The sequence below is a fragment of the Gracilinanus agilis genome, chromosome 4, assembly GCF_016433145.1.
Source record: "Gracilinanus agilis isolate LMUSP501 chromosome 4, AgileGrace, whole genome shotgun sequence".
Taxonomy (NCBI): domain Eukaryota; kingdom Metazoa; phylum Chordata; class Mammalia; order Didelphimorphia; family Didelphidae; genus Gracilinanus; species Gracilinanus agilis.
This window is the reverse complement of record NC_058133.1, coordinates 199,466,929-199,482,441: the sequence shown is the minus strand read 5'-3', so window position 1 is coordinate 199,482,441 and position 15,513 is coordinate 199,466,929. Positions and strand designations below refer to the sequence as shown.

The 15,513-nt window shown below is 45.5% G+C and overlaps 2 protein-coding genes across 2 annotated transcripts in view; one reads left to right on the top strand and one right to left on the bottom strand.

Annotated features, from left to right (window-relative positions):
* Positions 1-3,069, top strand: part of HDAC5 (histone deacetylase 5) — a 28,170-nt gene extending 25,101 nt beyond the window's left edge. Inside the window, exons 19-25 of the mRNA XM_044675969.1 lie at positions 672-791; positions 1,006-1,103; positions 1,298-1,416; positions 1,834-1,967; positions 2,424-2,508; positions 2,710-2,863; positions 2,956-3,069. Coding sequence (XP_044531904.1) covers positions 672-791; positions 1,006-1,103; positions 1,298-1,416; positions 1,834-1,967; positions 2,424-2,508; positions 2,710-2,863; positions 2,956-2,995 — 750 coding nt within the window. The 3' untranslated portion in view covers positions 2,996-3,069. The remainder of the gene's footprint in view (positions 1-671; positions 792-1,005; positions 1,104-1,297; positions 1,417-1,833; positions 1,968-2,423; positions 2,509-2,709; positions 2,864-2,955) is intronic.
* Positions 3,070-10,000: 6,931 nt separating this feature from the next.
* On the bottom strand, positions 10,001-12,617 carry G6PC3 (glucose-6-phosphatase catalytic subunit 3). The gene is made up of 5 exons (XM_044673467.1): positions 12,518-12,617; positions 11,941-12,031; positions 11,315-11,433; positions 10,976-11,117; positions 10,001-10,729 (listed from the first exon to the last, which is right to left on the bottom strand). The coding sequence occupies exons 2-5, from the start codon at positions 12,009-12,011 to the stop codon at positions 10,366-10,368; spliced, it is 696 nt and encodes a 231-aa protein (XP_044529402.1). The 5' UTR covers positions 12,012-12,031; positions 12,518-12,617; the 3' UTR covers positions 10,001-10,365.
* Between the last annotated feature and the right edge of the window lie 2,896 nt (positions 12,618-15,513).

Below are 15,513 nucleotides of genomic sequence, written 5' to 3'. Positions count from 1 at the left end.
GTGGGGGGTGGGGGTGGGGTTGGGAGGGCAGGGGAGGAGAAGAAGATGACCAGGCAGTGGAGGAAGTGCAGCTTCCATGAAGTTAGTCTTCTTTGGAGCCCAGGAGGGAGAATCGGATGGGGGTGGGGGATGGGGGATAGACTGTCTCATTGTCAGCCATAGAGCTGAGGTCCTTCTCTTCCCTAGATGTGGCCCATCCACATACTTGCCTTTGTTCTAGTCCAACCTGATAGGGGTACTGGTCTGAAAACTCTCCTGGCTTTCAGAGTCAGTAGCTCCCTTCACTCTCTTATTCCCATATCTCTTACCTAGTGACTTGAGAAGCCCTCCTTGATGTCTTGTCTTGAACCCCTCCTGCTGCAGTGTCAGTTCATTTCCTCCTCATCTGTCATCAGTTGGGATGAAGAATAATAGGTTCCTTTCTTCCATGTCAAAGCCCTTTAGGTCATCCTGTCCTCACCCCCACCTTCTTTCAGACTGAATCATCCCATTGGGTTTAACATTAGGACTTGAATATTGTAATGTACTAGGATCCCTTCAGGCTAGTCTGGGGTGGTAGGCCCTGTCCCTGGGAATTCCTTCTGTAGGGGGAGGATTGATTGTGGGGTTTTTGCATCTTATATAAAGTTGCTGGCCCTTCTTGACTCTCTTCCTTTTTCTCTTCCCCTCAGGATATTCACCATGGCAATGGCACCCAGCAGGCCTTCTACAGTGATCCCTCTGTACTTTATATCTCCCTGCATCGTTATGACAATGGGAACTTTTTCCCAGGCAGTGGTGCCCCAGAGGAGGTGAGGATCCCTAATTCCAGTAAGAAGTCCTAGGAGAGATGTGCTGAGGCACACTGCAATGCCAATAACTTGGAATTATGGGCTCTTGGCCAAGGGCATCACTAGACCTCTCTAGAGGGGCTGAAAATCAATGAATTGAGACCTAGAGAAGAGAGAGCAATGTCTAGGATTCTCCAGGAAGTGAGTATCATCCCCTGCTTTTTCCCATTGCCAGGTTGGTGGAGGACCAGGTGTGGGGTACAATGTGAATGTGGCATGGACAGGAGGTGTGGACCCCCCTATTGGAGATGTGGAATACTTGACAGCCTTCAGGTGGGCATGTAACTAAGAAGGGGACACTGGAGGATTGGGGGAGGGACCCACTGCATCGATGGAGAGGAGAGTAGGCACAGAGATGGAGTAGAAAGGGTGGTGGCTCAGGGGAATATATTGCTTCTTGTCGGGGTGGGAGCATGGTGGTGGAGTGGGGAGGGGAATCAGCCTGGCATGTTCCTCTCTCCTGGCAGGACGGTGGTGATGCCCATTGCTCAAGAGTTCTGTCCAGATGTGGTTCTGGTTTCTGCCGGCTTTGATGCTGTTGAGGGGCATCTCTCTCCACTGGGTGGCTACTCTGTCACTGCCAGATGTGAGCTTGGTTTTTGGGAGCAAGAGGGGACGTGCTAAGGAATGGATAGGGCTAAAAGGAAGAAAAATTGGTGGTGGTTTGGTTATTCTTCTGGAATGGGAATAGTGCGTAGGAGAGGAAATTTGAAGAGACATGGGGTGGTGCATGTAGAGCCAGGGAAATGTAGGGGAGCAGAGATGGGAGGTCTGATACGGGGAGGGGAGAGAAAAGGAGGGAAAAACTGTTGGGTTGTAGAACAGGTGGAAGAGTGGGAGAAACTCAGGTCCAAGGGACAGGTGCCAGCCTTGAGGTCCTGGCAACCTCTAACTGCTGTCCAACTGTCCTATCCAGCTAGTATCTGAGGGAGTAGGTAGGTAGGTAGGGGGCAGCTCTGACTGTGCCTCCTGGTCAGAGCAGCAGGCTTTCTTGCCCCTGCAGGCTTTGGCCACTTGACCAGGCAGCTGATGAAGTTGGCAGGGGGCCGGGTAGTTCTGGCTCTTGAGGGTGGCCATGACCTCACCGCTATCTGTGACGCCTCTGAGGCCTGCGTTTCTGCCTTGCTCAGCGTGGAGGTGAGGACCCCAGAGGATGTAAAGGACTGTTTCAGCCACACAGCTAGAGAGGGTGATAGGCCCCAGTTTCCAAAGTCAGGTGGAGTGGAAGTCTTCCAATTCTAGCCCAGAGTGGGACAATAGGGACTTGGGAGCAAGGATTTTCATTTTTTTTTTTTTGAGACATAAGAGAAGTATTTTGGAGACTAGGGGTAGGTGAGTCATGAGACAAATTCCAGGGCCTCCTGCTCTATTCAGCCTTACTAGGAGGGTCAGAGAAAATCTTCTCATCCAGGCTCCCACAGAGAAGAAATCCTGCCCCTCTCTTGGAGGCAATGGGGATGACCATCAGTGATGGATGACAGTGACAAGTGGAATGGCTTTGGGCACACTGGCTGGGGCTTGGAGGGCATTGAGTATATGTGCCTCTCCCACCCTCAGGACTTCTTCCTTTCCCCTTTCTCCCACTCCCTCTAGCTTGAGCCCTTGGATGAGACCATCTTGCAACAAAAACCCAACATTAATGCAGTGGCCACGCTGGAGAAGGTTATTGAGATCCAGAGTAAGTGAGCAACATCACTAAAGGGCCTTGTGCTGAGCACCAGTAGGGAAGAGCTCATGGAGGGGGAACATAGGTTAAGGGTGCCTGACGGATATCCTATGAGAAGAATTAAGTTTGGCTTCCTAGAGATGGGTGGCAGTAGCAATTTTCCCACGGAGAGACATTGCAAAGGTGGTCATTGATGCCCCCCTGCACTGGCAGGTAAACACTGGAGCTGTGTGCAGCGGAATGTGGCCAGCGTGGGGCGCTCTCTGCAGGAAGCACAGGCAGGAGAGGTGGAAGAGGCCGAGACCCTGAGTGCCATGGCATTGCTTTCAGTGGGGGCAGAGCAGGCTGGCCCCAGCCATACCCCGAGGTAATCCCCATCACCTCTTTCTCCTACACCTCTTTCTCTCATGTGCTTGGGTGGGCACTTATGTGCCTATGTCCCTATGCTTGCCCCCACAGGCCGCTGGAGGAGCCCATGGAGCAGGAACCTGCCGTGTGATGCCCAGGCCCCTGGGCTTCATCATTGTGATTTTGTTTATTTTTTCTATTAAAAACAAAAAGTCACACATCTAACATCGTGTGCTGTGTCCATCTCTCAGCCTCGACCCTCCCACTCCCCCAAGCTGACTCGGATTTCTTCCCTTCTACACCCTCGTCTCCCTTCAACAGTACCTCCCTTCCTTTATGAGTAGGAGAAATGGTCTTACCTGTTCCCTTCCCATCCTGTACACCCATATCCCCCATTTTTCTATCCTTTTCCACTGTGGAGCTTGGGCCTGGGTGGACCCTGGGACTAGGGCAGTATCCTCAGTGCCTCCTCTCCAACTCCTCTGGGTCTTCTCAGCAAGGAGGAGGCAGTGAGTTTGGTGCCTTGGATTCAGAAGATTTTGGGAGGCAATGCCTTAATTTCTTTGTGCCCTTTCCTCTTCCTCTTTAGGGAGGGTTCTGGAATGCTCTTCCCCGCCCCCCCCCTTTCCTAACATTTTTCTCCAAACTATTCAGGGTGACGAGAAGGGGCTCCCAACCTAACACTTCCCATACTTTGATTCTTCTGTTGTTGCCATCGCTGTATAAAGACATCTGTAGTCTCTGCTCCTTTTCTCCATTTCATTGGTGGAGACCTGGCCACTCTGTTTGGGGGGTGTGGGGAATAGCCATGTTCTTCATGCCACTTAAGTGTCCCTTTCTGCCTTCCCTCCCCTCTAAAGGGAAACTGATTTAGAAGATGGAAGAATGGTTTGTTTGGGGGCTGGGAACTGGACTCCCGGGTTCTGTGATTGATCTGCCCTAGGCTTTGTGTCTATTTCCCTAGGCAAGCCGGGGGAGGAGCCAAGGAAAGACTTGCACTCCAGCCTTCTCCATCTGCCCTGTCTGAGCTAGTCCTCCAGCCTTTCCAACTGGCACAGCTTGTGATTGGGCAGGGGGGACTGGGGTGGCCTGCTAGTCCAGGATGTCTGGTGAAGTGGGATGCTGTCCTTCCTGACTGATGCCTAGGCACTGACATGTTTGCTTTAGGTCAGTAGACTTCCCATTCACAGAGCATTTGTTCTTTGGGGTTTAGGGGAAGCAGTAAGGAATCCATGGCACAGCTGGGAAAGGAGGAGAGACTGGGGACAAAGGACAGCCTCTCTTCCTGCCTGTTATTTCTTCCTCATGTTGCCCTCTGCTGGCAGGCAGGCCTGAGGTGGACAAAGCAGGAGAGATGGAAAGGCTGTCCACCCTTCCCATCCTCTCACCTTTGGTTCCAGGGCAGGGGTGGGATGCACTTAGGTGTTTGGGAAAGCCCTTTAGCCTGGGGGAAACCAAAGAGCAGGAGTGGTTCCTGGGGATGGGCTTTCTTTCCCTTGCTCCTCCCACCTCCTGGACCCCACCAATCTGTTTACACATTTATTCCCCTCACAGTGGGGCTGGAATGGGGAAGAGAATACAAGGGGAAGGGGGGTGTGGGGAGTGTCCCTGCAACCACTGGTTCATCTTGCCACTTGTGTGTGTTTGTGTGTGGTGTTAGTCACAACTCAAGCCCTACTTTTGGGGAGGATGGGCCAGGCTAAATGTAACAGGGTCTTATGACAGGCAGGGGAGCCATGAGCCCAAAGGTGGCTCTCTTCCCCTTCCCCTACCTTGTCTAGCTCTCATGTAACCCTCCCCATCCCTGCTCTCTGTCTCTCTGGGTATGGATTTCAGTTGAGTATTTTGTAACCTGTTACACTGTGTGTCCATGTGTAAATAAACTTGTTTCTGGCAGTGCCCCATGGGGGCTTGTGTTTCTTGTTCTCTGGGCCCCCTGGCTAAGGGTGGAAGCCTTCTTTCCATCCCTTCTCCCAAGCCCCTGTGGCTAAAAACATGACATCTCTACAACAGGGTGCCGGACTAGAAGACCTAAGTGAGCCCTGTGACCTGGAGCAAGTCAGAACACTCCTCAGCCCCTCCTGAAGCTCCGATGAGCTAATGCATAGAGAGTCCTTTGCCACCCATAGTGCTATCAGAGATAAGAGTCCAGTCTTGGCTCTGAGATGCCATTAGGAAATAAGAATGAGGAATGGGCCTACGGAGAACTCTGAGAGTATTGAGCCCAGATGATGGACTGAGGTCTGGCCTAAACTTTGCACTATGAATTGAATGAGAACATGAAAAATAAATAGAAAAACCTGAATAATGATTTTTAGCTAATTTAAGAGAGGTGTGGCTACATAGGCCTTGGAAAAAGATGTGGAGGTGGGGCAGCTGAAGGTTCAGTGGATAAAGAATCAGGCCTGGACACAGGAGGTCCTGGGTTCTAATCTGGCCTCATATGTCTTAGCTATGTGACCTTGGACAAATCACTTAACCCCGACTGCCTGACTCTTGCCATTCTTCTGTCTTGGAATTGATACTTTTGAATCTTAAGTGGAAGGTAGGGATTTAAATAAAAATAAAAATGAAAGGAATTAAAAGTAAAAAAGGTTACACAGAAGCAGATTTTGGCTTTTCCTAAGGAAGAGACTAGCTAACGAGCTATAATAGTGGGACAAATCTGTCTCGGGGATCAATGAGGTACCCCCTCATTTTGTTTTCAAGGCTAAATGACCACTTGTTGGCTATGTGGAGATTTCTTGCTCAAGCAGAAGCTGGACTAGACCTTGGATGCCTTCTGACACTTAAGAATCTGGAGATGGGTAAGAGTTAAGGAAGAGGTAGAGGAATGATAGGCCACACTCTAGAAAGGTCTTTTTAATTTGACAAACACTTTTAAAGAACCCACTACTGTGTATGAGCTACTGGAAATATGTGGATACAAAATGACTATAATACATTGGGGTGGGGGGAAGAAGACATAATAGATGAAGTTGATTAGAGTAGTCTGTAGTCTGAGTTTCAAAGATAAGTTTCCCTCCTACCTGGGAGGATCATGGAATGTGTGGCACCTGACCTGAGCTCTGGGAGGGGGAAGGATATTGACAGGTAGAGATGGGGGAAGGCTGAAAAGAAGGAAGCCAGCCTATGTAAAGTCAGGTGGTGGGAAGGCCAGACTAGAACTGAAAACAATGAGTGACTCATCCATTTTCTCCAAAGTTTGTGAAATGGAGCAACACGAAACCCAGCCCAAAAGGTTAAGTTGGAGACATACATGGTGGGTTTTGAATGCCAGGTTAAGGAGTTTATGTTTTAACTCTATAGACAACAGGAAACTACAAAGCAGTGTGACTTGACAGAGAACCATTAAGGAATCGAGGGTTTGGTGTCATAAACAGCCAAATTCAATTCCTATCTGACACTTTTTAGCCCCAAGATTCTGAACAAGTCACTTAACAAATGCCTCAAGGAACTATTCCTCTGGCTTCCCCATTTCCTTCCCAGTGTCCATCTTTCAGATGATCATCTCAGCAATTCTCTGTTCTTGAATCTCTTGCTCCTTTGTCCTAACATGTCTTGCCAAACTCCAGCCTTGGATTCCCACCCTCTCCTTTGGTTCTACTCATATGCGGCTGAATCTAGTTTTAAGTCACTTGCCAATGGGAACTAGATCCACCGTCTGATCTCAGCTGAAGTCACTCTAGCAATGTAATATATTATATATATTAAACCCTTACCTTCATCTTAGAATCAAAACCCATTATTGGTTCCAATGCAGAAGAGTGGGAAGGGCTAAGCAATGGAGGTTAAGGGACTTGCCCAGAGTCACACAGCTAGGACGTATGTGAGGTTAAGTTTGAACCCAGAACCTCCCATCTCCAGGACTGGCTCAGTCCACAGAGCCACCTAGCTGTCTCCTAGCAATGTTTTTACTTCATCCTGATCAGTTCTCTAGTCCATTTAACAAACTAGCTGTTCTAGATGATTTCTTTTCCATATCACCTCCTCTTCCTCACTTTCAAAGCTGATGATATTCCTTCACTTTATGGAGAAAATGGGAAATGGCTGAGCTTCCTTTTGCTTCTCTTCATTTCACACCCCTTTTATATCACTGCCATCTTGTTCTTTTCCTTTACTATAACCTCCAATAAGAGGAGGCCCTTTTCTTTGTCAAGATCGAGGCTTCTGTACATGCCCTTGGCCCTACCTTATTGGATCTATCTATCCTATCCTAGGGTCTTCTCTAGCAGATGATCTTCACTGTCATCCCACTCCATCTCCCTATCTTGTCTCTTATTTACTGGTTACTTTCTTATTGTTTACAAACATGTCTGAATCTCCACCTATAAACAACCTTCACATCTTAAAAACCATTATCCTATATTTTTTCTCCCTTTCTCAACTCCTTGAAAAAGGAGTTTTCATTCATTGTCTTCATTCACTGCCTTAATTTCTTCCCCTCTCTTACTTGTCTTCATTCACTGCCTTAATTTCTTCCTAACCTTACCTTCCATCTTTGAATCAATCAGTATTGGTTCCAAGGTAGAAAAGTGGTAAGGGTTGTAAGATCTCTAGGCAAGTCATATACCTAGGAAGTGTCTGAGGCCATATTTGAACCTAGGACTCTAGACCCAGCTCTCAATCCACTAAGCTACCTAACTGCCTTTCAATCTCTTCTACAATTTGGATTTCAACCTCATCACTCAATTAAAATTTCTCTTTCCAAAGTCATCAATTATTTTTCTAAACTGACAAATATTTTGGCAATTCTCACTGCCGTTTGAACACTGCCTCTGGATATTCTTCTCTCTTTGAGCAAGATTCTCTTGAACTCCCCTCCACGTTTCTTATATGAAGCCCAGTGCTTAGCACACAGTAGGTGTTTAATGTTTACTAACTGAAGAAACTAGGTGGCATAATTGAAAGAGTGCTTGCCAGAGTCAGCAAGATCTGAATTCAAATTCTGCCTCAGACACTAGCTGCTCCCAAGTCACTTAACCTCTCAGCCTCATTTTCTTCATCTATGATATGGAGATAATAGCAGCTACATTCCAAGGTTATTTGGAGGATCAAATGAGAACATATAGTAAACACTTTGCAACCTTTAAAGCACTAATAGATGCTATTATTATTATTATCTTCCTATACTTGTGTAGCCACAGCCCTTATCGCTCACTTGGACTGTTAATAACTTTGTACTTGGTCTCCCACAAGTTTGTTCCTTTTCCTTTATGTAGCTATTAAACTAATTCTCTCAGAGGAAATGCTGACCATGTCACTTCCCTGCTCATACTCCAGTGGATCCCTATTGCTTCCAGCACCAAATGATAAACTCCTGCAACTTGAGGGCCTTCATAATTGGCTCCAACTTTCCCCTTCAAGAATGCTGAGGTCTAACAAGGTCAGTCTTCTTGCTTTTCTGAATACATAGTAACACCAAGTCTCATCTGTAGGTCTTCCTACTGGCCTCCTGAGTTTACTTCAAGTCTCAGCTCAAGGACCATCTACACCAGAGCTCTCCCAATCCCCCCAGCAACTCTGTGTGTGTGTGTGTGTGTGTGTGTGTGTGTGTGACTGACACACTATCTCTCCCAACTATATTGTGAACTCCAGGGCCAAGACTGTTTACTTTTGCGTCTCTACATATCCCTGGCACCTAGCAGTGGGTCTGGCATCTAGAAGATGGGAATAAATGCTTGTCAATTGACTGCTAGTAGGTGTGGCTCAGGTTACAACTTGCAGTGTAGGAAAGCATTTCTCCATTCTGACAAAACCAAGGACCCTTAGAGTATATGAAAGAGGATTGTTTTTGAGCAGGGACATTAGGAAGGTTATTTTGGTAGTGGATAAAGGATGGATTGAGGAGAAAATGGACATTGGTCTAGGCTTAAAGTGATAAAGGCTTCAACTAGGGTATTAGCCCAGTAAATAAGATTCAAAATGCTAAGAGCTGTTCAACACTACAATGGTCTACCTTCAGAAACAGTGACCACTAGAGGCTTTGTAGCTGAAGCTGGATGACTACCTGTCAGGAAGGAAACAGCACTAAATGCCTACTATTTGCCAGGTACAGTGCTTTTTTTTTTTTTTAAACCCTCACCTTCTGTCTTAGAAACAATACTGTGTTGGTTCCAAGCAGAAGAACGGTAAGGGCTAGGCAATGGGGGTGAAGTGACTTGCTCAGGGTCACAGCCAGGAAGTGTCGGAGGTCAGATTTGAACCCAGGACCTCCCATCTCTGGGCTTGGCTCTCAATCCACTGAGCCACCCAGCTGTCCCTCTGCTATGTGCTTTTCACAAATCTTGTCCCATTTGATTCTCACAACAACCCTTCAAAGTAGGCACTGTTATCATCCCATTTTACAGTTGTGAAAACACTGAGGGGTAACGGTTAAGTGATCTGCTCAAGGTCACACAATTAGTGTTTTTCTAGAAGGGTTCCATGCCTCAGAAATGGTTTGAGTTTATGACCTATGTGCTTCCTTATGGCTCTGTAATTCTGTAATTCTATGAAGTTGGAAAAGAGGATTGGGAGGGAAAAGCATTTGACCTTATGGGTAGGAGATACTTTGTCAGGTGGTTGAAGGCTGTCATAGCATTTTCTTTTTTCTCTTTTCCTTTCTCTCTCCTCCTACCCCCTACTTTCTGTCAAATCCAAGATAGAAGAGCAGTAAGGGCTAGGCAGTTGGGGTAAGTGACTTGCCTAAGGTCCCACTACTAGGAAGTATCTGAGGCCAGATTTGACTGTAGTCCTCCTGACTAGAGACCTAGCTCTCTATCCAGACAGCTACACAGTTGCTCCTGTCATAGCATTTCTACCCTAGAAGGCTTCAAGAATGGATGGGCTCTTCTGCCCCTACCCCTATCAGTGTTGGGGGAGGGGGCGGAAATGGATGAGCTCAACTCAAAATAGCTATGGGGAGTGTCAAGAGGTGTAATTCTTGATGTTTTTATTATTATTTAATTTAATTTTACCATTTTTTAATGGCAGAGGGAAAGAGTAAATGCAGGTGACTCATTCTGATTCTAAAGCCTACTTCTGACTTGGGTATGGGTAGATAGCCATTCCCTCCACTCAGAGCAGAAGAAACCAAGGAACCCAACACACCATCTGACTGTTAAGCTTGGCTCCTTTCTGGACTTCAAAAACAAGGAATGAAAAAGCACAGAGCTGCTATCAGACTTTATGGATTGTTCCCTCACAGTGCCAGAAGTTCTCTCACCTCTTTATTTCCAATGCTCTTAAAAAAGGCAAAGTTTTGGTAAAGGGAAAAAAGGGCAGGATTTTGACAAAGTGGGAAAGGAGAAAGGTTGACAGGGCTGGGCTCCTTCCAGGTAGACATACCCCCTCTCTGAGGCTGAGTTCAAGTGATTTCTTTAGAGAAGTCTTGGGCAGAGGCAAGCAGCAGTCACAGTGGCAGCTTCAGGGAGGTGGGATGTAGGGAAACAGGGGAGGTCTCTTGCAGTGATGAGTGAGGCCTCCTTGATGGGTGGTAGAAGTCATTTGGAGTGTTGGTTGGGAGAAGGTAAGGTAGGGTCACTTGGATTTGGTAAGTGGGGCCTCTGGGCCACTGAAGGAGTAGACCAGCCAAGGCACCAGGGCAGTGACCAGGAAGGGCCAAAGGGTAAACTTGATAAAGTTAAAGATGTAGAAGAGGCTGAGCTGGGGTGGGTTGCCTATCCAGTCCAGGAGCCCCAAGAACACTAGGACCAATGATAGGCAAGCAGTCTGCTGTAGGGTTCCCAGCTGTATCCGCCTCACCTGAGCATAAAAGGGAGAGTGCAAGGCAATGCCCAGGCCCAAGGCTGCTCCAGAATCCCGACTCAGAGAAGCAAAAGGCCGAGTTTCCATGTGTACCCACTCTGGACGTTCACACCACTTGGAGGCTAAGTGAATGGACCTAAGAAAGACCAGGAAAAAGCTTTTAGAAAAGTTATCATCCTTCAGCTGGAGATTCCTCTAAGCCCTCACCCTTTCTGGGGTTACTTTCTAGTAGAAGCTAGGACTGTCATTGTCACAGCAGGATCACTTTCTCTCTATTGGTCTATTGATAGTCTAAAGACTGGATGATTTAGAGATAACAGTAAAGGTCATGAAAGATCCTATCTTGCCTCAAGGGGTCAAGGTTGAGAAAGAAAGAGCTTACCAAGTCATGTCTATTCCCAGGGAGACAAGGCTCCAGTATATGAGGCTGGTGCTCATCAGAAGTGCCAGTGCTGTCAACCCATAAAAGCTGACAGGACGATCAACAGGCACCCGAGGAGTCATCCACCAGCCCAGGAGAGCACCTGTTGGGAAAGGGGGTGGCAACACTCTAAGGAATTGGAGGGTGCAGTCCTTGGGCCAAGGGTCACAATGAAAGAGAAGGTATAAGGGAAGGTGCAGGATGGAGGGTTGATTAGCCAGGGAGTTGGAAATTTCCCTTCTATGGCTTTGGCATCCCTGAGGGAAGTCACTGCCCACCCTCCTTGTTCTAGTGGCTCACCAGTTATTAGGCCACCTAGCACCTGGTGGGGAAAGTGTGCAAGGATGAAGATCCGAGAGAGTCCAACTGCCAAGAGGAATGTGCTGTAGGCCAAGCTGGGTATTAGCTTCATCCAGCGACTGAAGAGGAAAGAAACAAGTGGGTCAGGGCATACCCAATTATTTTGAAGAAGAAAAGATTTGGGAAAACATGAGAGCTATGACATGGAAGAACCATTAGACTTGTTCTATTTGGACATTAAAGGCAGGATTAGGAGCGATGGGTCGATGATGGAGAGAAAAACCTTTAGGTATGACATATGGAAAGGTAACAATAAATGTCACCCAAAAGTGGAAATGGGCCACCTCTGGAAATAGGAAGTTCCCCATTTAACTGAGATGTTAAAGCTAAGGGTGAATGCTCATTTTGGGGGATATTGTAGAAGAGATTAATGGTTAGGTATGAGCTGTACTAGCTGGCTTTTAAAGTCCCTTCCAAATCAAATTATGTCAAGCCATTTTCATTCCATGATATGATTAAGTAGCTAAGCAACACCAATTATATGTACATAGGACTAAGGAATCTACCCCCTTCCCTCTCTGCCTGTGGGGGGATAATTCTGTACATAGGAGACCTCCTGGACTCACCTTCGACTTCGTTTTGCAATCTGGGCTGAGGTGGCAATCATGATGGGCCAGAGGGCAGCTCCTGTGATCATGCAGTGACCTGAAGGACTACCTGCCAGGAGATACAGCCACTTGTGGTGATATGTATATGGTGGCACATAGATTTGGGCATTCATGGTACTTAGGGGGCCAGATGCCTTCTCAGGTTCACGGAGAATACCCTTAATTTTCAAGTCCTCTTCTCCTAGAAGTTATATCTTCCTTCTCTTTGGGAGTAGGGGTGAGCAAAAGGGAGGTAGGCAAGGGTTATTTCACCCTTTGGGCTTTTCTTCTCACTTAATGCCACTTTATATACTGGCCTCTTCTTTTCCCTATAGAACATGACTAACTAATGGGAACTAGACATTTTAATACAGAGTATCCTTCTATTGGTAACAACATAACACCCTTTTACTTCTGTACTCTCTGATCTTATAACTGAGAGACAAGAAGTACAAGTCCTGCAAGACTTCATAGGTTGGAAAGAGCTTTGAGATCATCAATGTGGGTGCAAAGAGACAGGAGAAATATAGGAGGATATGTTAGGAGAATCACCTACCTGGTCCAGTTTCACAGGATACTGGAAACTGGTGAACCTGGGCAGGTGTCTGACTATAGTATCCAGATTCATGAACCCACCAAAAGGGCCGATCTCCAAAAAGGAACCTGGGGGAAGAGATCAGGCAGTGAGATTTTCCATTCCTGCTGTCCTTCCCCAACCTTGGACCTTAGAAAGCTAGGGAAAGCTGGGACAAAATTTACTCTTTAAATGAGAGTTACCTTCTAATTCACCCTGTCCTATTTCAGCTTTGGCTGCTTATATGTATTCTACAGAAGACGATAATTTTTTTATACTTCACATTTCAATTCTTCTCTGGAAAAATAGGGAAATGTACACATTTATTCTTTTTGTGTAGAGAAATGGAGAGGCCTTTTAGAGGGACCTTGAGATCTCTCTAAAAGTACTTCTCAACCCTTTACAGTCTGGCTTCCAACCTCATTACTCAACTGAAATTGCTCTATCTAAAGTTACTGATGTATTTGCCAAATCCTATTTTCTTTCTACACCAATTTACTTTGTATTCATATTTATCTTGAATATGTTTGAAACCTCTGTAGTACGTGCCACTGTTGACCATGTTCTCCTTCTAGATACTGTCTACTCTTTTTTTTTTTTTTTTTTTTTTTAACAGTATCAATCCTAAGACAGAAGAGTAGCAAGGGCTTCAATCACAGTTAAGTAATTTGCCTAGGGTCACATGGCTAAGAAGTATCTGAAGCCACATTTGCACCCAACTCCTGACTCTGGGCCTGGTGCTCTATCCACTATGCTCCTAGCTATACCCTACTCTTCTGGTTTTCATGACACTACTTTCTTGGTCCTTCTCCTACCTGTTTAAACAATCATTGTTAGTGTCCTCTGTTAGTTCATATCATATCCTCTAACTGTGACTATAATACAAGGTCCCTGGGACCTCTTTTCTTCCATTTTATACTTTCACCTAGTGACTTTAATAGCTTCCATGGGTTGAATGATCTTTTTTTGTACAACGATTCTCAACTCTACACACCCAGTTCTAGCCTCTTTTCCAAAGTCCAAGCCCATATCTACAAACACACTTTTTTTTGTTGTTTTAAACTCTTACCTTCTGTCTTAAAATCGATACAAATATTGGTTCCAAGGTAGAAGAGTAGGGGGCAGCTGGGTAGCTCAGTGGATTGAGAGCCAGGCCTAGAGACGGGAGATCCTAGGTTCAAATATGGCCTCAGACACTTCCCAGCTGTGTGACCCTGGGCAAGTCACTTAACCCCCATTGCCTAGTCCTTACCACTCTTCTGCCTTGGAGCCAATACACAGTATTGACTCCGAGACGGAAGGTAAAGGTTAAAAACAAAACAAAACAAGGTAGAAGAATAGGTTAAGGCTAGGCAATGGGGGTTAAGTAATGTTTTCAGCGTCACACATCCATCCAACTACACATTTTAAATTGGATACACCATTAGCACATCACATTCAACAAGACCCAAGTATCTTTCTCCACCAAACCAGTCGTTTCCTCAAGCTTCTCGAATTTCTTTTCCTATCATCTTTTCGGTCACCCAGATTCACTGTCTCAGTGTTATCCTTAATCCTTCATTTTCCTTCACCCAGCCTATCCAATTGATTGCCAATTCAAAGTCCTTTTTACCTCTACAATATTTTTTGAATCCTCCTCCTTTCTATTCACCCCCACCCTCTCCCTGTACCGTCGTGGTTTTAAGCCCATTGGCTCCCTGCTGCCACTAGGATCATATATAAACTTCTATGTTTTTGGAAAAAAAAACCAAAACAACAACAACAAAAAACCACCACCACCACCAACAAAACTAACAAACCCTTATAGTCTGTCTTAGTATCAACTTTAAGACAGAAGAGTGGTAAGGTCTAGGGCCAGATTTGATAGAATTTCAGGTCCTCCTGTCTCTACTCCACTCACAAAACTACCTAGCTGCCTCCTCTGTTTGGTTTTTAAAGCCCTTTATCCATTGGCCCTGTCTTTCCAGCCTTATTATACTTTTGGCTCTATCCTAAACTCTTCAGTCTAGTCAAACTGGCCTTTTAGCTGATCCTCACACACAAAACTCCGCTTCCCATCTCCATTATTATTCTTGCCCATTGGGATTCCCCAAATTACTTTGTATTTAGTTTTTAGATATTTACATATGTTCATGTTGTCTTCCCCTGGCTGTTTTTATTTTTATTTGAAAAATTTCCCCCATATTGCTCATTTTTGGGATTAATCTTATAAAACCAAAACACCGAAATATAAACCCAAATAAATAACTGAAAAATCAATCTTATGCTTCCATCTGCATTCTGACTCCCACAGTTCTTTCTCTGGAGGTAGATAGCATTCTTTGTACTAAGACCTTCAGAATTGTTCTGGATCATTGTATTGCTGAGAATAATTCAGTCTATCACATTTTATCATTCCATAATATTGCTGTTACCGAGTACAATGTTTTTCTGATTCTGCTTATTTCACTCTGCATCAGTTCGTGTAGGTCTTTCCAGTTCTTTTTTTTTTTTGTTGTTGTTGTTTATTTTTTTAAACCCTTAACTTCTGTGTATTGGCTCCTTGGTGGAAGAGTGGTAAGGGTGGGCAATGGGGTTCAAGTGACTTGCCCAGGGTCACACAGCTGGTAAGTGTCTGAGGCCAGATTTGAAGGCCTGATTCTCAATCCACTGAACTACCCAGCTGCCCCTTTTCAGTTCTTTTTGAAATCATCTTGTTCATCATTCTGTTATGATTAAAAATTATAAAGACTGATATTACAAGAGAAATTAATATTTTAATAGCCATGGTTTTAACTTGTGAATGAAATGTCAGATGTGAAAAAAATGTAGGGAAAACAAACTTATAACAGGCCTTTGAATCAAGGCCTAATTAAAGTGATTTAAACAGTTTGCAAAGTACCCATTCAGGGCCAGGACTACAGAAAAATTGCCATTCTCTCTCTCTCTCTCTCTCTCTCTCTCTCTCTCTCTCTCTCTCTCTCTCTCTCTCTCTCTCT

Coding starts and splice junctions, on each gene's coding strand:
- G6PC3 (XM_044673467.1), bottom strand. CDS start 12,011: ATGATCACAGGAGCTGCCCTCTGGCCCATCATGATTGCCACCTCAGCC. Junction 11,118..11,314: donor GCTAGGTGGCCTAATAACTG/GTGAGCCACTAG, acceptor CTTTCCCAACAG/GTGCTCTCCTGGGCTGGTGG. Junction 10,730..10,975: donor CTGGGAATAGACATGACTTG/GTAAGCTCTTTC, acceptor GGTCTTTCTTAG/GTCCATTCACTTAGCCTCCA.